General features: G+C 44.2%; 1 protein-coding gene across 1 annotated transcript; it reads left to right on the top strand.

Annotated features, from left to right (window-relative positions):
* SEC61A1 (SEC61 translocon subunit alpha 1) lies at positions 1-11,940 on the top strand. The gene is made up of 12 exons (XM_036391107.2): positions 1-82; positions 1,287-1,354; positions 2,011-2,076; positions 2,165-2,243; positions 3,060-3,191; positions 4,534-4,643; positions 4,842-4,995; positions 5,812-5,972; positions 6,476-6,673; positions 6,983-7,174; positions 8,771-8,847; positions 9,611-11,940. Exons 1-12 carry the CDS (start codon positions 76-78, stop codon positions 9,795-9,797), a joined length of 1,431 nt encoding a protein of 476 aa, XP_036247000.2. The 5' UTR covers positions 1-75; the 3' UTR covers positions 9,798-11,940.
* The last annotated feature ends 13,694 nt before the right edge of the window (positions 11,941-25,634 follow it).

The following is a 25,634-nucleotide window of genomic DNA, read 5'->3' as shown; positions in this document are numbered from 1 at the left end:
GGGGAGGCTGCGCTCGGAGCCTGACGTGTCCCTCCCGCCGCGGCCGCCGCTCGCTGCTGCTCGGCCGGCGCCGCCATGGGCAGTGAGTACCGGGGATCTCTCGTCTCGCCGCTCCCCTTGGGCTCCTGCTTCTCCCCTCTGGCCGGGAAAGAGCCGCTGCCGGGGGTGGGAGCTCATGGCGGGGAGGGAACCGGCGCCGTGTGCCCCGTGCAGGGCGCTGCGGCCGGCCCCGCCAGGCTGAGGGTGCCGGGGTGGGGGGGCCGATGTCACCTCGGGTGTGACCCCTCAGGGACAGTGTCACAGGAGTTACAGGGATCGATCCATGTGTGAACCTGCAGGAAAAGCTGCTTGGAAAGCGTCTTAGTCGATTGCTGTGTTACTATAGATGTTGGAGAGACCCTTGATTTGAATTTAATTGAATTTTGCGGTCCAATGTAGCTTTTCAGACATAATCGTTTGAAATTAAGAAAATATCTTTTGTGGGCTGGTCTTAAGTTGCCGCTGAAGTTGCAGCCTTCCATGAAAAGGTGGAAAGACACCAGTAATTTCAGTTCTGCACTGTTGTACTCTTCTTAGTTCAAATCAGTCCAAAATACGGATGCAACCCTAAATTTGTCATAGCAGATTTAGAATTAACTCTTCAAATTCATAACTCTCTGCTTATGGGAGAACTTGTGACTTTGCAAATCCCCTCTTCATTGTATGCTTATTTTAAGACAGACTTGTAACCTAAGTCTTTTAGGCTAGGAGAGGATCATGGCATGAGATGTTCTGTAGACTGACTTGAATTGAGGTTTCTTAATTGCATGGATAGGAACTGTTAATCTGTATGGCCTGAAAGTGTGTAGGACTTCTTAAACTGTATGGCTCAAAAGTAAGCTCTATATATAATACCCGAGGTGCTTTTTTCTCTAATATCTGGCTGAGGAGAAGCTACCGTGAAATAAATGTTCGAGGGTGTTGATAAATTAATGTAAAGCAATTACCAAAGTTGTTTGGTGCTGTCAGCCTACTTGGTGAAATGGGAAAACACTCGACTTTCTTTAATTCTGTTCCTAGTCCATACTGTACTTAAAACATGTTAGCTGAATCTCTGTGTAATTAGAACAGGTAAGAATTTAATAATATAAAACATACACCCTGCCCCAAACTAACCAACCAAAATTTCTCCAGAATTGGGACTTTTATTATATAGAGTACATGTTCAAATTCAATTCAGCTTGAGCTTTTTCCGGTGTGCATTGTGTCTGTGTGTTCACTTTGTCTTTTAACTTATTTCTGTACAGTAAAATTTCTTGAAGTGATCAAGCCCTTCTGTGTTATCTTGCCTGAAATTCAAAAGCCAGAACGGAAGGTAGGTAAATAAAATTTACTTCCTAGGTTTGTATTTGTGCGATATAAAATCAGGGGTTGCATTTGTGGGATTTGGGGTTTCTTCTCTGAGGGGAGAATGGCAGATTTAGGTACAGCTGTTTTTAGTGGAGTGCGTGTGTGGTGCATCTCATGTGGATGTGGTTGTACAAGAACAAATGGGGTTGGGCAGATTTGTTTATGTCACAGCAGTGCATGCTGAGATGTTGAAGGCAGTACAGATTGAAGTGTAAACCAGAGTAAGTTAAAGCCACAACTTGAAAATCTCTGCTTCATAAGCTCTAATCTAAGATTATTTGCTGAGATAAACTGCTCCCTATTACTGTTTTTTTCTCATCATAAGCTCTTACTCATGAAAATGTAAGACTGATTTCTGTGGAAGTACTAGAATTACCTTGCATTGACATAAGCCTTTTATATTTGGATTAAATTTTGAATAAAGCTTTGTAGCTTTCCTTGGTCTTATGTGGAATGAAGGGGATGAACAGTATGTTGTTTTCTTTGGGGTGTTCTGTACTTTGTCCCTCCACAAGAAAATCAAATGTGCTGCTATGAAAGTTTGCTTGATGGACTTGGTCTTATTATCTTGACAGCTTTATCATCTGTTGTTGATTTTTGGTTTTGTGTTTTTTCCTTTAGATTCAGTTTAAGGAAAAGGTACTATGGACAGCTATCACACTCTTCATCTTCTTAGTATGCTGCCAGGTATGTTTCCTTCCCTTTTTAAGGAAGAGCTGAAATGTTTAAAGCGTGCTTTGAAGTCTCTAATTTAATCTCTTGGTTGGAAATGCAGATTCCCTTGTTTGGCATTATGTCATCAGACTCTGCAGATCCTTTCTACTGGATGAGAGTGATTTTGGCATCCAACAGAGGTATGGTCAGGCTTCCAGGAGGGCACCTTTTTTAGCTTGAATCAAAATGGTTTTGGACTTGCATTCCTCTCCATTGTAATGAATATAAAAACTGAAGTGAAGAGTGAAAAGTAATTTTTCTGTATTACTTAAAGTCATAAATCAGTGGGGCATTGGGGAAGGCACAACTTTCTAGACAAAATGAGTATAAGGTTGACTGTGTGCAATCTATTATATGTACAATAATTTAGCTTTGTTTTTTGGAGGGAAATGGTTAGGGAAGAGACAGTTCCTAATTACCTGCATTGCTGCTGTTGCAATCTTCAAGATTTATGTTTCAAAATCATTTGTGTTTCCTGGAGTGCTGTGGTTTCCTGGGTGACTTCTTTGAGTCTGACACACAGAAGATTGAAATGCATAGTAGTTTATATAAATTTCAGTTTCTTGTAGAGGCTTTCTAATGCAGGTGTGAAGGTTAAAATTCATGATAGTTCATATAAATTTCTGTTTCTTGGGGAAGCTTTCTAATGCAGCTATGAATTAAGAATGGTAACAGTTTCCTGAATGGTCTTTATGATTCTATATCATTTGATGTATCAGTTTATATCATACTTTGTTTTATGTAGAGTAAATCTATTCTTGACAGCAAAAGTCTTTTTCACTGAACACAGTATTTTTGAGGTACTGAGGAGTACTACATGTCAAACTGACTTCTAATAAACTTTTGTTAACATTGATAATTTTTACATAGATTTGGAGTTTTAGATCTTCACCATTGTGATGTAAAGGTTGATAAAAACTAACTTTGAACTTCACTGTTCTTCCTGTGTCTGGCAGGAACATTGATGGAGCTGGGCATTTCACCCATTGTCACCTCAGGGCTCATCATGCAACTCTTGGCAGGTGCTAAGATAATTGAGGTTGGTGACACCCCAAAGGACAGAGCTCTCTTCAATGGAGCCCAGAAATGTGAGTAACAGCTCATGCTGAGCACTGGTGGTTCAGAGTATCTCACCCTGACAGTGGAAAGTGAATTTACCATGGAGTGAGTGGTGCAGTTGGGCTTGTGGGTTTGTGTCATGTTCTGCTGCAGATACCTGCATTTCATCAGTCTCTGACTGACAGCTCTCTGCCTTGTTGGCTGTTAAGCTTCAGAAAGGTGTGAAAAGGAAAAGAGTCAGTGCCATTGGCATTGCTGCTGTAATCTCCCCAGATAAGTGAAGCAATGTAGAGACTGTGGAGACTCAGCTTTTGAACTGTGATAGTCAGTGTTAATCTGAGTGTTTCATAGTGATTAAGATGTTGGTTGTAGCTGTTTATACCTTGCAGCTCCAGGCATTGGTTTTTCTCATCAATTAGGGGTCTCTGGTCAGTTGATAATGACTTCCAGAAAAACTTGGGTGTTTTGTAGATATTTGATGCTGTACACTATTTATTGATATGTGTACTGGGAAAAATCATAAATTGCTAAGTAATATCTTGACACCCTCAGAGTTTTCAGTATCTAAAGCAACCTTTGGTAACCAAACCTACTTGCTTCTAAGTGCATTTGAACTATTTGTGTGTATTTCTATTTTCAGTGCCAGATTTCAGACAACAATGTTAACTTGCTCTTGAATTTAAACACCCTGTGACTTATGTATTCCTTCCCAAATGTTGTGGTTTAACCCCATCTGGCAATTAAGTATCACATGGGACATTTGCTCACTCTCCTGTGGAAGGAGAGGAGAATGAGGAAAAAAAACAGTAAACTTCGTGGGTTGAGATAAGAACAGTTCCATAACTGATACAAAGTATAATATAATAACAATAACAACAACTGTAACAAAAAGGAGAGAGAGAAGTAAAACCTCAGAGAAACAGTGATGCACAATGCACTGCTCACCACCTGCTGGATGCCCAGGCAGTTCCTGAGCAGAGATCAGCCCCAGCCAATCCTCCCAGCTGGTTTGCTGAGCCTGACATTCCAGGGTATGGAATATCCCTGTGGCCACTTAGGGTCAGCTGTCCTGGTCATGCTCCCTGCCAGCTTCTTGTGCACCTGCTGGCTGGCAGAGCAGGGGACACTGAGAAGTCCTTGACTTGGGGCAAGCACTGCTGAGCAGCAACTAAAAGAACAGCACATCAGCCTGTTATCAGCATTATTCCCATAGAAAATCCAAACCACAGTATTCTACCAGCTACTACAAAGGAAATTAACTCTATCTCAGCTGAGACCAAGATCCTCTACAAAAAGGTGATTTCTGTTTCTCTAATTGCACACTGACATAAGGATCCAGGACAAATACATACTTTTTCTTTTATTCTGTAGTGTTTGGAATGATCATTACCATTGGACAGTCCATTGTGTATGTAATGACTGGAATGTATGGAGACCCATCTGAGATGGGCGCTGGTATCTGCTTGCTTATCACAATCCAGGTAATTTCTAATCTTCTCTACTTTTTCCCTGAAAGGGTCAAAGAATCAGTTTTATGGACAGGCTGTCCCTCATGCAGAGCAGAAAGGTCCAAGTGTACCTGCTTCTTCACATATAGTCTAATCTTTTAATACACATTATTTTTCCTAACAAAATGAAAAAGACATGAAACTAATGCTGTATTTCTTTTTTTACTGTAGCTTTTTGTTGCTGGTTTGATAGTTCTGCTCTTGGATGAGCTTCTCCAGAAAGGATATGGTCTTGGTTCTGGCATCTCTCTCTTCATTGCCACCAATATCTGTGAGACCATTGTGTGGAAAGCATTCAGCCCCACCACAGTGAACACTGGGCGAGGTAATATGGCGCAGAGTCTGTTCTCTTTACCAATAGTTTGTAATAAAAGTGAACATCTTTTTATTTTTTTTTTAATGTTAACTTAATGCCAAATGCTGTTACTACCATCCTGCCTGTGTAGTGAATCTTGCTAATGCAGCAGGTGCTGCTGTGCAAAGTGCAAGCACAAAGACATTTTTTCTCAATTTGTAGTATTTCACAGGATATTTACTGAACTTGAGTTTCTTACAGTGCCTTCATTAGAAGTCAGCAGTAGTTGACTGCCATTGTATTATGGCTGCTGTCCAACTTACTGACCAAATTTATTCGCTGTTTCTTTCTGCTCCTTGCTTTTTTTACACTTTGCCCTAAAGACCTTTTTCTCCAAACTCCACTGGAGATCCTGTTTGCTGCTGTATTGTAGAAAACAGAAGTGAGGTTGTGCTATTTGCTGTAATCCAAACAATAACTTGTGTCTCACCACAACTGACACTAGAAAGTCTGATGCTTCCTTGTAAGTTTACTTTTTTTTTTTTGATCAGGAGGAGGAAGGAAAGAACTTGATGCTTGTCAGTGTTTCTAGAGACCAATAGAGTTATCCTGTGCTGGGTTATGATTTAGTTTCTAGGCCACTACAAGAGTATTAAAAAAAAATTTGGAAATAACATAGCTGATATGAAGGGAGACAATATAAAAGTCTGAAAATATGCTCAAGATGCAAAAGACTCAGAGCAATCCTATTCTGAATCCTGTAGTTCAGAAATACGCTTAATGGGACAAAACACTGAAACTTGAAGATAATCACAGCTCACCTAAGCTTTTCCTTTCCTTTCCAAGGCATGGAATTTGAGGGAGCCATCATTGCTCTGTTCCATCTTCTGGCTACTCGCACAGACAAAGTCCGAGCTCTCCGTGAGGCCTTTTACCGTCAGAACCTTCCCAACCTCATGAATCTGATCGCCACCATCTTTGTCTTTGCAATTGTCATTTACTTCCAGGTCAGTTGGAATAATGAGGGTTGTAAAACTGTATGGAAGTAGGTCTGAAACTTGCTTCCTTCTGCAATTATATATTCACAAGGCTCATTTTTGTACATGCAGCATCTGGATGTTTATTATACTCTGCCTTCTCTTAATCAATTTCTACACTTACCATAGTCACACAGAAGGCTTGAGGCTTAGTTTGGTCTCTGAAAAAAGAAACAAAAAACCAAATAAAAATACTCCAGGCATGTGATACTGTCTAACCCAAATGCTATTGCTTTTTACTGGGAAACACTTTGAAGTTTTTAGGCCTGTTTGTTGCTGAAGAATATAGGAAGTTGTAATGTTTCTTTTCCTGGATGCTTTGTTCAGTCTTCTTGAAACTTCAGATTTCTTCTGATGTCTGAATCTTTCATACCTTCTTGTGTGTGACTGTGTGTTTAGACAACCACGCAGTTTTGCAGTTTTTGGGTTCACATCCAGATGTAATGGGGGACTTTCTTTTGAAAACTTTGCAGGGCTTCAGAGTGGATCTTCCTATCAAATCTGCTCGCTACCGGGGCCAGTACAACACCTACCCCATCAAGTTGTTCTACACTTCCAACATTCCCATTATTCTCCAGTCTGCCCTGGTGTCCAACCTGTATGTCATCTCCCAGATGCTTTCTGCCCGCTTCAGTGGCAACTTGCTGGTCAGCCTGCTGGGCACCTGGTCTGTGAGTATTCCTTCTCATCTTGCATACATCATACAAGGGCACCATTGGAATGTGGGGTTGAAGAGATGGTCTCTCAATATGAAGACACACTTTGATAGGTGGTCATACACACTGAAACTCCTAAATTAATAATTAGTTTGAACTAATGGTATCATATGAGGCTTGCTGTAATGAATGTAAATTTATGTGCTGCTCTAGTAGTAATGATGCAAAGTGACACAAAGGTGATACAAACTTTTCTAAGACTTGGCTTAATGGCTAAGAAATAGTGAGAAGATTGGTGACTGACTGCTTGCTTTCTTCTTCCAGGACACATCTTCTGGAGGCCCTGCTCGTGCTTATCCAGTTGGTGGACTCTGTTATTACCTGTCACCTCCAGAGTCCTTTTCTTCAGTGTTGGAGGACCCTGTACATGCAGTTGTTTATATTGTATTTATGCTGGGCTCCTGTGCATTCTTCTCTAAGACATGGATTGAAGTCTCTGGCTCCTCTGCCAAAGATGTAAGTTTAAAATGACAAATTATGTGAGCTTACATGATGAAAACAGATGGGCAGTTGTAAGAATGAGACTGACTTTCTTCTGAAAACTGCTGGTAATATTGTTGGTAATATTCATTGTTTGTGTAAACAGGGACTGTGTCCTTTTTTAATTGAGAAACCCATTCTGTCTTAATCTATCACTTTTTTTCCTGATTTCTTTACTGCTTTTTCAAAACAACATCAAAACTTAAATTGCTTTAATTGGAATTAGGAAATTTAGAACATAGAAATATGTGATCAGTGTGAGAGCAGGAAAGGCAACAGGAGAGGTAGAAGCTCTTTCAGTGCCACATGACAGGTGCACTGTATGCAAGGCAGTTGCCACTTAGAAACTTGCAGGTAAAGCTCAGACAGCCATTCCTGACACAGAGAGTTCTGAGCTTCCTTTGTGGGAAAATTAACTAGAGGTTGTTATTTTTAACTAGAGTGCACTGACAATGGAGAATATAATGCAGTGCATTGATGTACCTGAGGCTAGCTTCTCAAAATTTCCATTTGCTACAGGATATTTAACATTCAGGAACTATATCACCCTGAAATTGGAGTTGGAAAACAAAATGGAAAATAGCTGTCATTGTGGTAGATTTGTATTGTATGGTTCGGGGTAGGAGGTGAAGTTTGGCAGCCATGTGGAATGATTCAATCCATTCTTTAACAAATAAGTAATTGCACAGTTACTGTAACAGTGTGAGCACTCTCTTGTTTTGCACTTGCATCTTGCTGCTTCTTAGGCATGCAGGGAGGCACTCACAGCCATGTAGAGTCAGGTTTTTATTTCAGAGTAAACCATTCCAGTATTCAGAGTAGACAGTTTTTAACGCTTTCATACCTTTTCCTGATACTAAGTAAAATAATTTTAGGTTAATGCAAAAAAGTTCAGCAATAAAAGTTGATAAATCACTAATTAAATTTCCACTGTGTAGTGGAATGCTGGCATCTTACTCATCTCAAAACGTGTTTTTGTAGTACATGGAGTCGGTGATGAGCACCTTCATGTTCCCCTGCTAGAGTTTGTTACCCACAGTTGTTAGTAAAGTGTTTGCAGGGCTCTGCTGTAACCCTGTGCAACTGCAGATGTCCAGTTTAAGAATGTTCCAAGAAGGGATTCTAAGTCTAGTTTCTAGTGTGGCTCCACAAATAAATAGTTGACTCAACTGAATGCAGGAAACTGAAATGGAATAAACACTTCAAGGAATGATTTTGCAACATCTATGAAACCCTCATCAGGGGAAAGGTAGATGGAAAAACATGGATTGAATTATTTGTATGAGAGCCTACCAGTATCCAAATTTTCCTTTTCTCAGTAGGACTAGAATTATCCAGAAAGCTTTGTATAATTGACAGGTAGAAAAGTGCCTGTGGCTATAATTTATCTGAAGTTAAAATACTGGATATTTTGAACTCAGATGAATAATGTAAAACACAATCCAAAATACAAAACAATACAAAAAGCACCCAACCCCACCACCATTTACTTCTGTTTTCCCACAGTACTACATTCCATGGCCTTGGCAAATCACATTTAACTTACTTGCTCCATTCCTTGATTCAATGCAGGTTGCCAAGCAATTGAAAGAACAGCAAATGGTAATGCGAGGCCACAGAGAAACTTCAATGGTACATGAACTCAACAGGTGAGCTACACATTCACTGGCTGTTCATGCAAGGAGTTCTGGGCAAACAAAGGGCAAAGTTTGCTTTTACTTCCATTTTCTAGATCCTCGAACTCAGATATTATTTCAGCTTTGATGTCACATGCATATGACATAGAACATTATCTCATTAAGGGAAGACTTATACAGTACAGCTTATTTATGCCTTGCATTTAAAGAATTTGCCTCAAATTCTGGACCTTTTATTTTCCTTTTTTTTTTTTTTATTTATGTACTCTTCTCAGGGTAGCTAATAATGAGCATTTCACTGTACTTTACTACTTCAAGCTGAACCAGAAATATTTTCTTACTGTAATTTTTTGTGTGTTACTAGTCTTGAGGACTGTTTTCATGCAGACCTTGCTTCTAAAACAAGTAGTTACTTAAATCTCCTAGGGGCAGAGGTGGGCAGGGGTTGATGTCTTTAGGTTTTCAGGTTTCAGGGCAGGACCTATGTGCCCTTTGTGTTATGGTAATGTTATTGTAACTTTGGATTTCAATCACCTACAGATGATTTGAAGAGCCAGTAGCCATGAGTTTAATATTTGTGCATAATTGCATGGTGGACTGTAATACCTTCTCCTCTTAGGGTAGCATTTTTTTCTTCTCCAGTCAGGTTGAGCATTTTATATCTTATCCAGATTGCAGACCCACAAGGGAAGTGAGTATTCAGCCATTGACTTTTTTGTTACTATCTAAACAAAGTCTAATGCCCCCTTTCCTATTCTCATTTCATGTTTTCCAGGTACATCCCTACAGCTGCTGCCTTTGGTGGGCTCTGCATTGGTGCCCTCTCTGTGCTGGCAGACTTCCTGGGGGCAATTGGCTCTGGAACTGGAATTCTGCTCGCTGTCACCATCATTTATCAGTACTTTGAAATTTTTGTAAAGGAACAGAGTGAAGTTGGCAGTATGGGAGCTCTTCTTTTCTAAACCTAGTTTCTCATGGACCCAGGAAAGAGAGGAGGGACATTCTCAAAGTGTAGCCAGTCAGGGGAAAAGAAGTATCATAAACTTGATAGTGTCATTCTATAGAAACACATATTTTAATAATGTTTCCAAAGCACATTCCCTTATGTTCAAACTTTTCTAGCATACTGTTTGCATTTTATAAATTGATGAAGAAGATGTGCAAAAAATTTTTTTAAGAAAATTGTTTTTTAATTATGTGTTAGGAGAGTCAGTTTTCTGACTTGGATTTAGTTCAATGACTCCTAAAAATTTTTTGAGCCCCTTTCACATTTAGTAACCTGAAGTCTTTACAGGTTTTAATTAATGTTTGTTAAATGAATTTTTGGAAGGGATTTTTTTCCATTTAACTTGTTTTTGCAGCTCCTTTGCAGTAATGGTGAAAAAAGTCTCTCCATCTGATGCTCAAATTCCATAATTACAGTTTAAGCACAAATGGTGTTTCATGTGTTAGGGGTTTCTTTTTTCAGTATGGCAGATTTGAAAGGCAGTTGTTTCTTTTTACTACAATCTAATACCTATAATTCCAAATGTTTTGTCATGTAATTACTACACTAGACTGTCAGCTGTTGAGTATTGGCTTGAGACTGTTTTCAAGTTTGTGTGTAAGAAAGGAATGTGTCCTTTCCCACCACCTCTCCTCCACAAGCAGAAAACTCAGGTAAATCTAGATTCTGCCAGAACCTGTGCCTAAGAGTTGCTACTTTAAAACTTGGTTAAACCGACTTTGTAAAGCCTTCTAATTAGTCTTTATTGCCATTAGTGGCTGTGCTTCTAGCTCTGATGTCAGCTGAAAGGAATGAGTGTTATGGCTGCTTAGATGCAAATCTGCTTGTGCTCTTTGCTAGGGTGAAGTTTCTCTCCTTGATAATGAATTCTGGTCTCATAGCAATCAGGATGTTATCTGATCACTCATATCTAGTGAATTTTGAGTCTCATTACCACAAAAGAGTGGAAAGAATGGATGCTACTTGTCTTTGTAGATCTAGATACGAAACCCTTGTCAGATAACTCCACTAAGGGGCTTATGTAGAAGGCTTTTCCATCCTATAATCTCATGGATTTGAGTGGTACGTAGGAAAATACTCTTTCAGAAGGTATTGGGATTCCTTTTTTGAAGATCACACCTTCAAAATGGAGAGTTTACAGTTAAGGCTGTAATGGACCAGAATAAAACTTAATTTTCCATTTTAATTTAGGTTGTCAGTACTAATCAGGTGCCTAGGACCAAATGCAAATATTTGTGTATGAGTCTTGTAAATACACTTCTCCTCAATCAGTATTGGACAACATGCAAAGCAGAAGGAGGAGTTGTGGCTGCTGGAACTTTTCTTTACGCTGCATCAACCTGCCTTCTGTGCATTTTTGCATGTTGGGCAGACAGTCTGTGAGTCACTGTTCCTGCTGGAGTGGTGGGACTCTGTTACACACCCAAGGAGCACAGATGACATCCAGAAACCCTTGTTAATACCCTGAACTCAGATACCAAACACGTGGGAAATCTGCAAATGTGGAATGAGATGCACCTATCAATGAAAGTCAAATGCCCGGGATGAGGATCACGATTGGAAAAGGAATAAAAGAATTGGGATGAAGTATCCATGAAATGATCACTGTCAGCCATTCACTATGATGTCACACTACATTGAATATTTTTTCTGGTTTTTATGAAGTACTAATGCACCACAGCACAACTGTGATGTGAAATGGGGACAGTGAAAAAGTGGCATTAAAAGGAGAGGGAAAGGGTTCTGATACAACTCTGCTTTGGGGATTCTGTTGTTGTTTTTCCAGGAAGCCCAATACAAACTATTTTAATATAAAAAGACTCCACGTCTGTGCATGCTGCTCTGGCTGGGCTGGAGCTGTACTTGTATTTTTGGTCATATCTGTTTGAACTGGTTGCAGTTTAGACCATTTGCTCTATGGTATCTAAGCAGCACTTGTTCTGTGCATCTGTATTTTTGTGGTCTAGTGGTGAATCTTTGTTATCAAACACCTGTGTCCTCAAAGCAGAACCTGCTGGCCATACAATGGATGTTCACAAAAGGAAATAATGCCTATAAAATCTGCTTTATAATGAAATAAAGTACATCTTTGGAGCTAGTGCCTGGCTTTTGGTGCTTGGATACTGTTAGAATTCTAACACTTGTGGAGTAAGGTTACCCACCTATGAGACTGAGATACTGGTACCCTCAAAACACCTGATGAGTGTGTCAGTGTGAAATAAAGACAATTTGTATTTGCTCCAAGGTCTCTCAGTAGTGGGTTGCCAAAATAACTGGATCTTGGCCATTCCTTTGGGCAATTCTAAAGGTGCTGCACAAGTAAATAGAGGGTGAGTGGGGTAATGATGCATCACTTCAACAAAAACTTTCCATTAGAGTGCCAGTCGTTTTGTAGTGTGATAATTGAGACAACAAAACTCAAAGCTGATGATATTCCCAATATTGTTTTGCCCTTTGAGTTTCTAAACTTAGAGTAAGATTTTGCCTTCCTCCTGAATAGAAATATCCCACTACTTGAAAGCAAATTTGCCTAAAATACTGTTACTGGTTGCAGGAAGTTCAGCCATGATATTGGTTGTGTTTGAAGTCACTCTAAAAAGCAGCCTGATTTCTCTCTTGCTGTTCTATTTTTCATCAGGAGACTTGCACTGATGACTGTGGTTGCTGTGGGAATATTATGTCATCACACATATGATCACAGAAATAATTGAGGTCACTGTAGATGTGATGAGTTACATGCAAGAGCTGGATGAGAACCAACACCAGGGCAATGTCTGACATCTTTCTCCTGGGGCTGTTTTGTGCAAAATTCTTGATGTGTCCTTTCCTTCTGCCCTGCAGGTTTCAGGTGGAAGTTTCTTTAGCATTTAAGTGCTGGCTATTTAATTTTTGTCCCTTTTGTCATTATTTGTGAAGTTTCAAAAATCATCTGGTTTATTCTAGTTCACTTATTCCTAGAGCGGGGTAATTTTGAGATGGCAAACAAATGGACTTTTTCCTCTAATTTCTCAAACATTTTGTTGTTGGGTTTTTATATTTAAAAATTAATTCCTTTTGGCTGCAACTGTAAAGTTTGTTGCTTTAGTTTAAATGTTTCATGACTGTGCTCCCTTGATTTTTTCTGGGGATAACTCTGTCCCATACTGTAAACAGACTGATTTGTGCAATTTGTGATTTAGGTTTTTTAGCCAGCTTTTGGAAAAGGAAGAAGCCAAGTGGCTCAATAAGTGCTTTTCCTAACTGTCCTCTCTGGAAGGAGGAATAACAAGCTTTAGGGGGCCCTGCATTTCCCCACTGCTGTGGGGAGGCTGCGAGGTTCCTGGCAGCTGTTCGCTCACGGATGTGCTGTGACACTGCCGGGTCCTGGGCCGGCATCCCTGCCTGCATCCCAGACCTGCTGCCGGCTGCTGACCGCGCTCTCCAGCCCTTCCCGGCCCGGCTGCCTCCCTGCGGGTCCTTGCGGGCTGTTTCGCCTCTGGAGATGGGACAGGACAGGGACAGCGAGGGACACGGGTGGCATCTCTGCTGTACCCGATGTGCGCCTCGCCTGTCCTTCACCTCCTTTCCCCGCCGCTCGTCTGCCAGGTTTCTCCTGCCCCTAAAGGAGATGCGGGGGCTGCGGCTCCGGAACGGATCCTCGGCCCCGGAACGGCTGCTCAGCTCCGCCGAGCCTCCCCAAGCTCCGAGCCGGCCGCTCTGCCCGCCGGGTGGCAATGTTACCCTGCGAGTCAAGCACGGCACTCGGCATCCGGGAAAGGCGGATCCAACCTGCCCCAAATGTGTTCTTTCCGTACAAGGTAAAAAGTCCGGAGTAGAGTTTGCTAATATTTATTTGTGCTTCCTGGAGCTGCATCCAGGATTGAGGTTGTTTTAAGATGAAACACTGAAAATAATATGTTAGAGCATTTATAATAATTTCTAATATATTTCAAGCATGCTGGGTGCCAAGGGGCAGTTGTCTTCTTCTGCCACTTAAGCCTAGACTGAAACAGTCTATGGGATTGGAAAGAAGACAAGAAAAGAAGCGTTTAAAACCAAAATCAATATTCTAAGCTGGGGACCTAATTAGTCAGCTAGACTTTAAGCTGCTGGTTTATAAAATGCTCCTGGATGGATCTGCTCAAATTGAAACTCTTCTGTGGGCCAGGTTGTAGCAATCCTCTGGCCATTGCCAGCGTGGTTCCAGCCAAGCTGGCAGCGTTTGGCAGAAAGGAAATACCCTGACAATTGGCACCTCCTTTGGCAGCTGTATCACAGAGGCTGGAGACTGAAGGAGCACAGACATGATACACTTTGTCATCACAGAGGGGGCTGTCAAGGTCAGAGGCAGGATGCTGGCTCTGAGATATTTCTTGCTGTAGAACAAGACTGGGCCAATATCTCAGAAATAGGAATACCTGGGAGCTTAAAACAGAGGGAACAAATAGAACAGTGAGGATACATATTTTTAAGAAACTGTTTCAGATATTTTTATATTGCTTTGAAGAATATCAGCATACATGGCACATATATAAAATCCCAGATTCCCCTTCTTAGATATTAAGGCTAAAGTGGATGGTTCCAAAAATGGTGTGAGCGCTGCTGGGGAATATTAGCTATCTGAAATCTCAGGCGAGTATTATCCACTTTAATCTTCAGCATGTCTGAAGCTCTCTGATGTTCTTACAGCTCTAATGTGTCTCTTCTTTATACCTGTGGTGTGAAGATTTATGAAAGAAGAAGGCAGCTCCAGACATATAGGAACAAGATACAGTGAGCAGAACATTCTGCCTGATTAACTTTGCTATGTAAGTGTGATTTTTATTTTTGTTTAAATAGCTTCATTTTTTGGCGGTGCAAGAACATGAAATTGTTGCTGCTGATTCCCTAGGGCTGCAGAACTATGCCTAATGCAGGTAGAGCAAGGGCTCCCTGACCACAAATGTGGTCACTTACACAAGGATTTGGGATTACAGAGCTCAACTGCAGGAAGTAACTGGAGGGTGTGTGGAGAGAGGCCATGAGTGAGTTGTGGGAAGAAGCAGTGCAGGAGCCAAGGGGCTGTGAGGGGATGTACCCTTGGGAAGCTGGGATGTGGTGGTCTGATGTGCCTATACCTAAAATCAGGACATCTGAAAATGCTCTTGAGCTCCAGGATTCTGAAGAGCACCAACAACAAATTGTGAGTGCCTTGTGTGGCTGTGGATGGTGATTAAAATGCAGAGGGGCAGCTGCCTGCTGGATCTCCCCTGCCAGACAAGCCCAGAATACCTGTGTGCTATAGAAATCAATGATTTATTTAACCTTGGTATCCCACATTGACCTCATGTTTCCTTAGCACTGTCCAAAGTTTTCTTTGTGCTCTGCAGATGTAGAAACTTGTAAGATACAAAAATGTGTTTGTCAAAATAGTTCCTTTTCTAAGCACTTTTATCTTGGATGTTTGAGGATAAAGCTTAAACTGTTGATTTTTAAGTTATTAGGAGAGCATTTTTTAACCTATCCCCCTTGTTTTGAGTGACTCTTGAAAGGAGGAGAGATTTATTGGGGGGGGGAGGAACATGTTAATTTCCTCAAGTAGGTAGAAAAGAGCTGTCTCTTATCTCAATACCTCCCATTCCTTAAGCAGTGCAGGCTGGCAGAAACAAGCCAACATTTGGGATAAGACTTATCTAATTTAGTGATGGAACACAGTAGCACAAGCCAGGGAGTCTGACACTACTTTCTGCAACTGAGGTACATCAAAGTCATTTTTATTTGGGTTTAAACACAGGTATCCACCCTTTTGTAGAGGATAGATGGAATGGTGACAGGATACAGCATGTGAAAAGAGAAGAGTTCTAGTTGCAGAGCATATAGACTAAAAGTGTTTCCATTTTTATGAAGTGGGTTCTCATCTGTTATTTGTGTTGCAGAAGTTGTTTCTTCTGCATGTGAGCTCTCATTTTTGTGAGTGCTGGCTGTAATTACAATATCATGGAGATTTTTTGTTCCAAAAATTGTACACTCTGAAATAAACCCTCCCACTTTTAAAAAGAAAAAAAAAAAAGCTGCAGAGCAGGACAGGACCTGTCCCCAGTCCTGCAGCTGATTATTACAGGAGTCCTGGCTCAAACAATATCTTCCACCTCTTTACTTGCCTCTTCCACTGATGTTGCCTCTTAAAGAACCAGAAGTGTTAACTCTGTAGTGACTGAAACACAGATCCAAACTGCACGCATGTGTGTATATAAAGTAGCTGTCTTTAAAACATAACTATCATCACTTAATTCATGAAATAATACCCTTAATGCTGTACCTAATCCCAAAATCAGTGTGTGACCAGTGAGCTCACACCTGTAGGAGAATGGGGGTCAGAGAATTGAGTGGTCCATGTGGCATCATGGTCATGTTTTCCTTTGTTCATACAGAATTGCTGATGCATCACAGTCTTGATATTATTTCACCCTTGCAGAATATTTCTGCTTCTCTAGAGAGTGTTTCCTTTATGCATAATCCATTAAATGATGATCAGAGCTTTGAGTGTCTGCAATTCATCAAGTTTAACACTTTACTATAAGAGAAGACAAAACCATTTCTCTATGGTTTTGGTTGTTAAACATAATAGCTATAAAATCGACTCAATCTAGATCTTTTACCTAAGCAGAGGTGACAGATTGATGCTGCTGGGGTTCTAGAAGGTGTTATTGGAGACATAATGAAATTTCCTGCAGGCTGTTACATTGCTTCAGCTCAGGGAGCTCGGTGTGAGCATAATGAATCTGCACCCTCTAATCATCAGGAAGAAACATCTTTATTTAGGCCAGGCTCCAACCCACAACTTGAAAGACCTGAGCAAAATCCTCCACTTTATTCCCTTGTGTTCCCTGGGTGGATCTGTGCTGGGAGGCTCTTGCACAAACCAGGTATTTCTCATGTCAGAGCTTCAGTCCTTCTGTGGAAGTGACCCTTAGACGGTCCAAACCTCACATTTCCTATAATAATGTGCTGCTGCAAATGCAAACACATTGGGGAGCACCCTGTTTCCCTGCCTGGAGCCCCCTCAGCAGGTACCTCTGTCATCTGAATAGCTGCTGTTTTGTTCCATTGCCTTGCAGAGCCATTACTGCAGCAATAAAGAGAAGCTTTGCCTTTGTCTTGTAAATCCTCTGGCAGGAGCACGATGTGGCTCTTGCCAAATGCCTCTGTCAGGGGTAGAAAGTGCCAAGGGGTTTGAGGAGCAGGAGAATGCCCAGAGAGGTGAGCAGCAGAGGCCAGAGGTGGCCTTTCTTCCCTGTGCATCAGAGCTTTGTGCACACACATCTGTCTGCTGGAAGGTACAAGAGCCTTGTGCCATTGGCTGCCAAATCAGATGGGGCACAGGAGCTTTGTGACCTTGTCCAACATGACCTTTCAAAGGTGTGAGATGAGCTTCACACAATTTATTTTCACCTTTCAACAGCAAGAGCACTTGACCATGTAAAACTCTTTTGCTATGTTTCTACCTAAAAGGTTTAGCAATTCCTGAATGTATTTTTTTTATTTTCTCACTTGTTCCTATGTGTGTGTTCCACTGGTCTTTAAATGCCATTTGATGAGTGCTTTCCTGCTGCCCTAGCCCTGGTTGGGTGGGGTTGCGCGCTCTGATTCTGTGTGAGGGAAGGTGACTGGTTTTTCTGATGATATGTCTGGATAGCCCTGGCAAGATCCTGCCTTCTGGATTGGACAAAGCAAATTCATCCTCTGAAAAAATCTATCCAAAGGGACAAGACCCTTTAGGAATATATAGTTATCAGTCTCTGTAATCTTAGGTGCCTATCACCTGTATCCAAGTTGTCCAATACAGATGTCCAGAGGGGCTGGAGCCATTCAATAAAGCTGCTGCAATAGTTCTTTACATTAATACTGAGTTTGAGCACATCACTCCTGCAGTCACTGCTCTGGAAAACCACGTGCAGCTCTCAGACCTGGAGAGCTTTGGGGATTATAAAAGAACAGACAGGCTGAAGCAGGGCTGAGGGTCCTGACAGTCCCCACTTGGGACACAGCAAAGGTGGTACTGAGGAATTGGCTTTGGCCCTGTGGCAGCACTTGGCTTGCTAGTTCCCAGTATTTACCTAAATATGTTTTGGATTGCTGCAGCTGCTATTGTTTGTGATAAAGGTTGGACAAAAGGTCTATTGATCAGGCAGTCCTGGCCATCCATCTCTGTCTGCCTCTCCAGACAGCCGGGCTGGGGTGGCAGTGATGCTGCTGAGCCACTGCTCTGCACCAGGCTGGCACAGGGCTGTGCTCCCTGCCAGGGAAAAGGGGTGATCCCACCTCAGACCCCTTTGCCTTGCTCCCCACATGCACACGAGAATCTCTGTGTGATCACAGAGCCATGGCTGATGGGCTCTGAGCCTGGTTCAAAGCTCATGGGGATCTTGCTCCCATGGTCTGGTTTAGTAAGGAACAATCTGCCAGGTTTGGATGCTCATGACATTCAAACCTCACAGAGCAGAGATATTATCAAAGAAAAATGTTCTGAATTTTATACTTTTTTTTTTAATGAAGTCAGCTATTGAGTGGAGAAAATCTTGTGACTGGAGGAAAACTTCTGGGTTTCTTAGGAAAAGTGAAATATTTCCTGTAGTTATTGTTTGAGCTAAACTTTGTCTGCTTGTCTAATGATGAAAAATGGTGTGTGGTGCAATTAGATAGCACATGGAAAATAATCATATTTCTGGAATACTTGTCAAAATACAGGCCATGTTAGAAATGAAATTGTATCTCATGCAACAATTCTTGCATAGACAGAGAAATGAAATACTTTTATTCCTAAAATAGGAGAGAATAAGATATTGAAAATAAAAGGCATGAATATTGCTAATGTGTATACAGAAAACTTGGTTATATCTCATGGCTCTGAAGTGGATCTTAAATCTAGACATAATAATGCAGATACATAAAAGCTTCTGTTTTGAGGAACTAGCTGGGGGAAAACACAATGTGAGATTTCAGTATAGATTCCTTTCAATGGAGTTAAGAGAGTACAAAATTAAGGACTGACAGTAAAGTTGGCCAACAACAAGTGGGAGTTGTAGTTACCTGCTTTAACATGAAACAACTCAAATTGAAGTATTTATTCATTTTATAGGAGGCTTTCTTTTCAAGCAGTGGAGTACAGAAGTAACAGTATCACTTCAAAAATTAATATATTTTATACGTGTTACCATGTGTTCCTAATTTTTTTTTTGTTTTCTCAGTTGAGCCTTCCCTGTTTCTGACACCTCCTGTTCCCAATGCTGCTGTAGGTGGGGTTTGGTGCCGCCTGGCTGGACCCAGGGCTCAGCACAGCGCAGAGGCTCTGGCACTGCTGAGTCTGGGGGGATTTTAAAAGCCCAGCCCAGTGTGGGTGGTGCCTGTGGAGCACAGACAGGAGGGAGCTGGGCCGTGGGGTGAGGGGGCTGTGGGGCCATGGGATGATGGGGCAATGGGGCCATGGGGCCATGGGATGATGGGGCAATGGGGCCATGGGGCACTGGGGCACTGGGACCATGGGGCACTGGGGCACTGGGACCATGGGGTGATGGGCCCATGGGGCCATGTGGCAATGGAGCCGTAGGGCCATGGGGCGATGGAGGCAAGCACCAATCCTCGGGACGAGCTGGGCTGCGGCCGCACGGCTGCTCTCGGGAGCGAGGGGCAGCAGCAGGGACAGGACCCCTGTGTCCCCGGCATCTCGGCAGGCTCCGGACGGGCTGATGGGAGAGCCGAAGTGCGGGAGTCATTCACTTCACCCGGATGGAGGAGTTGTCCTGTGCCTCCCCTCCATGCGCGGTGCCTTCCCCTGCCCTGCCCTGCCTGCCCTGCCCTGCCCTGCCCTGCCCGCCGCCCCCGGGCCGGGCGGGGATGCCCCGCCACCGATCTGCGCCCCGGGGAGATGAAGGAGCGCTCGGACAATGGAACCTTGTACCGGCTCTGTGCCCTGCCTGGGGGAGCCAGCCTGTCCCGCACAGCCACAGCCCCGTGTCCCCACGGCTGGCAGGGCACAGCCAGGTGCAGGGAGTGAATTGTGACTGCTTTTGGCTGGTGAGATAATTGGGGGCAACCGAGTGTTTTGAGCAGTATGATGAAAGGGGTGCAGGATTTGAGGTCCCCTATGCACACAAATTTGGAAATCATGTGTCCGAGAAGGTGTGTCTAATACTAACTGAATGCATTATTTGATTCATAACTTGAAGTAAAACCTCTGCCTGGGGTTTTGGTGGATTTGCTTCTCCACTCAACACTCTTTCCCCCCGCCACCCTTTATTTGTTTACTGGCATTAGCTTCCTGGGAAGAAGGTTCCAGAGAGCCTGCTGCATTCCAGGGGATTCCTCTTTCTCTTGCTTTCTCCATGTCACCTTTCTACTCTTCCTCTCTCTTTCTCTTGTCTTGTGATGCACAGCCTTCTTTCAAACATCCCATCTCACTTGTGCTTCTCCTCCTGCTTTCTCTGGGATTGCATCTGCTATACAGAGGGTTTATTCCTTCCCTCTGGTTGTGCTTTCTCTTGCCTTTCTTGGCATATTTCTGCCTTTCTCTTTTTCTTTCCTCATTCTCTAGATTTTATTTCTTCTTCCTCACACTTTCTCTCCTGTTTAGGGGAATTTTATTTTCCATTCTCTTCTTCCTTGTATCTCTCAGGTTTGCGATCCTCCCTTGCAGTGTCTGCTCCTTGTTTATCAGCCCTTTCCTTCAGTCTGTTCTATCTTCTGCTGGGTGTCTCAACAGGCAATAAACTGAAGTACCATGGCCAGGCCAGAGGTTCTGTCCAGTGTGATGGGCAAATAGAATCCTACAAATGAACAGAGGAGTTTATCTGTGTGAGGTCATTGGAAATTACATCTACCCTGCCAGCTGCCCCAGCTCTCCCTCTCACTGGCAGAGGATAGGTGGTGTCTGCTGATCAACCTTGACTTCCCAGTTTGGAAAAAGTGATGTTGAGCCCTGCCCATGCTTGGTGAAAGCAGGGACATGGGATTATTTTGTCAGGCAAAGTGCACCTTGACCCATGATCCAGTCAAACTTCATCACTCAAGAAATATTGCATTAAATCAGCTCAGATGGGAAACTTACCTCAGATGCAGAGATGTTGCAGTGAATGATTTATCTGAGGATGGTCTTGGTTCCTGTTGGATGTGGGTGATAATCCCACATAGCAGAGAGAGTCCTGGGCTGTGAGAGGTACTGTGGGTCAGCTGAGATCCACCCTCACAGCCCATACCACCACACCTGAGGTGTTGCTTGTCATAGGACTGAGCCTGAAGAATCCCCACAATCCCCACTCCTGACCATTCAAGCCCAGTCTCAGTGGTTCAGGAACATTCCGTACTTTCTGTCCTGGGTTGTATATTTTCCCAGACTTTTCCAGTGTGGCATTACCTTGCTCCATCAGTCATATTTCACCCTGGAGATGGTTGTCTCTTGATGCAGATGAGTGGAGTGATTGAAGCACTACCAGGCTGGGCCACTGTAAAATATTCTTTATCAAAAATGAGCCCTGCAAAGAGGGCTGTAATTCTTTTGACCCCATCCCTTTTTTATTTTTTCCTGTAGGAGTATTTCAGCTATGTAATTAATTTTTTTTTAATATCTCTCTTTCCAGACTTTTTATTCCAGTCCCAGTGCCTGCGGTTCCTGCGGGGTGTGAGGAGGAGGGCTGAGTGACAGGCTAATAACCTGCTCTGGCTCTCGCTCCAAGCCCAGTGGCAGGTGTCCCAGAGCCCCTATTGAATGCCACCATCCAAAAAAAAAAATTATCAACAATCTTCCTTCAACAATGATTTATTATTGCCATAATTTGCCTGGGTACAATGAGCTGCAGAGTGTATTTCTGCACCCGACTGACAGGTATTTGATGGCTCCAGGTTCCTATTTTATTTAGTCTTGAGCCTAATATGATTTGGTTACCCTCGCTCCCTCCTTCCCATCCCTCTTCTCCCTCCCCACCCAACCTTTTCTCATTTTGTTTTGTTTTCTAAGAGTGTGTTTCGCATAACCCTGGCCTGGCTGACAGCGCTTGTAAAAACCAGAAGTCGATCTCGCAGTGGCTTTTCACCATTAATCAAGCTGCCTGGAATTGGAAAGTAACACTGACAGGCTTTTATCTTGGAGAGAAGGAGGATGGCAGATGTATTTTATGGTGGATGAGCCTTCACGGCTTCTATTAGACTGGGACTTCAGTGGTACAAGGTGGTGGTTTGGGGGAGGAGGGAGCGAGGGGGAGGAGAAGCCGGGAGCAGCCTATAGATAAATAGATCCGTCAGTCAGGCGATGTGGAGGTCTCCAGGCGGCCAGCCATTGTAGGTGACAGAAAAGGCAATCAAAGACAAAACAAATCAAAAGGTACATCTTATCAGCAGCAGGCCAGCTGGACTTCCACCGCACTCAGAGGCCCCGCCGAGGGCAGGAGAAATTAATCCTGCTGTCGAGGCCAGAGAAATTGTCGCTGCTGAAGGTCCAAGTTCAGGCGAGCGGAGGTGGCCAACGTTAAAGGAGAGGAGAGCGGGGGGCGGCAGGAGAGGAGCGGGGGAGCCAGAGCCCTGTCCCAGCACCTCTCTCCCTCCCTCCTTCCCTCCCTGCCTCCCTCCCTCTCCCCCGGGCTCCTGACAAGTGCATTCATCGTGCGATGATAGCTCGGCACCTATGATTGGTACCTTTAATAATATAGCCCTCGCTCAGCTGTCACCCTGAAAGAACAATTTTTCCTCCCGCTTCCCTCGATGCAAAGATACATCTGTAATGAGAAGGGTGACAGAAAGTGGGAGCACGGGGAGCCAAGGAAAGTTTGGAAGAACATTAATCTAAAAGTGAAGTTGGAGGTGATGCTGGCTGCTTGAGGTGCCCGCACCTCCCTTGGGGAGCCAGCAGTGGATTTGAAGCTGTTGTCATGTTTCCTGGCCCTCAGTGCTTTGGGGGCCCCCTCTGTGAAGGGAGAGGGATCCTTGGCCCAGCCTTGAACAGGAGCAACTTTGAAAGCCACCATCCTCCTGCATGGCAGAGCTGGTCGTGGTGGGAGGGACTGGCAAGTAGCCCCACATGCTGGGAGTCCTTGGAATAAACTGGAATGACTCCATTGTGTGCGGATTTATGCTGGGCAGGGATCTCTCTTCACCTCTGCAGCCTGGAGGAAAGAATGTGTGGTTATAGGTCCTGTGACTGTCCCTGCAGCAGGGCCCTACTCACGTCCCACTCTGGTCCACCCTTTGGTTTCAGCCAGCCTCAACCCACAGTGCCATCATTGGCAGCACTCTGCAGAAGCTGCCATATTTCCCCAGAGGAGCTTTGCCTCCCAGGGCAGGGTGCCCTCATCTCCAGGCTGCAGTGTGGCTGCCCCTGGCTCAGGTGCTCTTATACTTCCTTGTGCAATGGCCCAAAGCCTCCCTGGAGCCCTGATTTCAGACCAAGTTGCAGTGTTGTGCTCCCTGGAGCCACTGCCCACCTGTTCTGTGCCCAGGGCTGTAGGCACACAGTTTGTGGTAATTGGGGTGGGGCTGGCACAGCCTCAGCCCCAGTGGCTACAGCTGTGAGCAGCAGGTGAGCAGCACTGACAGCAATGAGCCATGCAGTGCCCAGGGGCACTGACCAACCACCAAAGGGAGCAGGGGGCACACAGGTGCAGTGCATCAGCAGGAGGGGATAAAAGGCTGGGCTGAAGAACAAGGAGGGCAGACCTCCTTGCAGCCTCCTGAAGTGATGTTAATCTGCATGGGCAGATGTCTGAAGCCTTCTGATGAGGTGAGGTGTGACTGTGTATGGATAAAGCCTTCTGAAATTGTGTGGTGATACTCTGTGTATTGTGGCTGTCTAAACTGCAGCAGGTGCTGAGGTGTGTGCTGTGACCCAGGGCCATGGCAGGAGGTGCCCAGCCCTGCACACCCAGCAGCTCCTCCAAGCAACTGTGCTGGGGGGAGGCAGCTGGGGTAGTTTGTGGGGGTGTATCCCACCCCAGTGTAAAAGAGACACTGTTCTGGGGGGAGCAGCAGGTGCCCAAATCTGTGAGGCACTGAGGAGCTCATTTTGTTGTATTTAGGGAATGTGCCTATTTTAATTTGAGGGATAAGCAGCAATGCCCTCAAATGCAGTTATCTCTTGTGGTTTTCAGCAGCTTTCCTGGCTGCCCAGCTCTGCTCTGCAGTTGTCAGTCCCTCCCTGGTATGAAGCCCCTGGGCTTGCATTCTTTAGCATTAGCATTTGGCAGTCGTTCTCTCATTCTGTGCTCTCGTGTCCCTACAAATGATTTGCTAATCTGCATCTGGTTTTGTTTTTCTCCCAATGAAAGTGGGGATTATATGAAGATCTCTATCAAACATGTTGCCTGTAAAATCAGGGGTGCTGCTCTCTGTGGTCTGCAGTCTCAAATCCCACAGGATCAGAAGGAAAGCAGGGAGGGTTAGGCAGCATCTCCAAAAGAAGCAGTTTGTTCTATCTGGTCTCCAAAAACTCAGTGGTGGCTACTCCATGGAAGCAGATAACTTCTGCAGGCAGTGGTTGGTGGGTGTGTGAGCCATATGGATGGGACAAATGTTGGTATGGAGGGGTGGTGAGAACAGTCCTTGAGGAATGTTCCCTCATGCAAAGGGAAGTGTTGAACCCAGAATGGACAAGCCCAGCTCACACAGGGAAGCAGAGCTCTGATCTCCATGCAGATCTTAGTGAGGAGGGGAAACAGGTCCTGCACAGTTGGTTTGGTCTGTCCATGCAGGAGCCTCAGAGGATGCTTAAAAGGATGAACCCTTCATATATACCCCACAGAGATGATCAGATGTGTTTTGCTGGTGCTAAAATGAGTAAATAATGCTTTTGTCTGGTAACATGTTCTGCAGGTCCATGAAACTGTAAGAGCAGGGACCTCTAACTCAAGTGCCCAAGATGATTTTGAAAACTGAACAACAGATGTCCTGTTCAGGACACAAACAAGGCTACTAGACAGTTAAAAAAAAACTTTTCTGCTTTGCTTCATCTTTGTTGCAGTGCTCTGGGGCTCAGTTCAGTTACCTGAACACGCCTGGGGGTGAGGTGTGTGTCCTGGGACCCCACAGCAGCTCTGGCAGGTGGAGCAGCCTCTGCAGGGGCACAGTGGTGTCTGTGGGGGCCCTGTGATTGAGTGTTGGGGTTTTGTGGGCAGTTGCTGCTGTCCTTGAGTAAGGTCTCTATTCCACAAATGAATCCAGAGAGTTTTGTGGTCTGTGGGTTGTGGCAGTGCTGGTCTCACTGTTCTGCACTGCACCAGTGGCTTCAGATGGGCTCCCTGGCAGCCACAGCAAAATCTGCTCTGTCCCTTGCACAAGTGCCTGACCCCTGAAGGTTACCACCATTGCTTTTGAGGGGGAATAACACCCCAGGGCAGAAAGCAGCAAGCCAGGCACCAAGGGGATGAATCACAGCCCCAGAACACATCAAGTGTGCTGAGCAGCCTGTGGGACAGAGCCTGTCCTGGCCAGGGGAGCTGAGTGCACTGGGAGGGAGGTGACAATTGCAGGGACAGTGTCCTGGTTCTGGGGGATCAGGCATGTGCTGGGAATGCTGCTTTTGTCCTTGCTGACACTTGTTTGAAAGATGTCCTGAATAGACAAATGGCTTTTTCTGTGGGGAGTGCAGTGCCCAGGGCTGGGGAGGGCAGACCTGAGGCTCTTGGCACCACTGTGCTCCCAAAGCCCAGGAGCCAGGGCTGCCCCTGCTGAGTCTCCCCTGTGCTGCTTCAACTCAGCCTGGGTGTTGTTTTCAGGGCAGCTGCCTCCAGCAATCCCTGTGGATTCCAGCTTCCCACAGGAGATGGGATCTGCATGATCGGTGGAATCAGAGGCC

Source organism: Molothrus ater, chromosome 11, assembly GCF_012460135.2.
Source record: "Molothrus ater isolate BHLD 08-10-18 breed brown headed cowbird chromosome 11, BPBGC_Mater_1.1, whole genome shotgun sequence".
Lineage (NCBI taxonomy): Eukaryota > Metazoa > Chordata > Aves > Passeriformes > Icteridae > Molothrus > Molothrus ater.
This window is presented reverse-complemented; position numbering and strand designations above follow the sequence as displayed.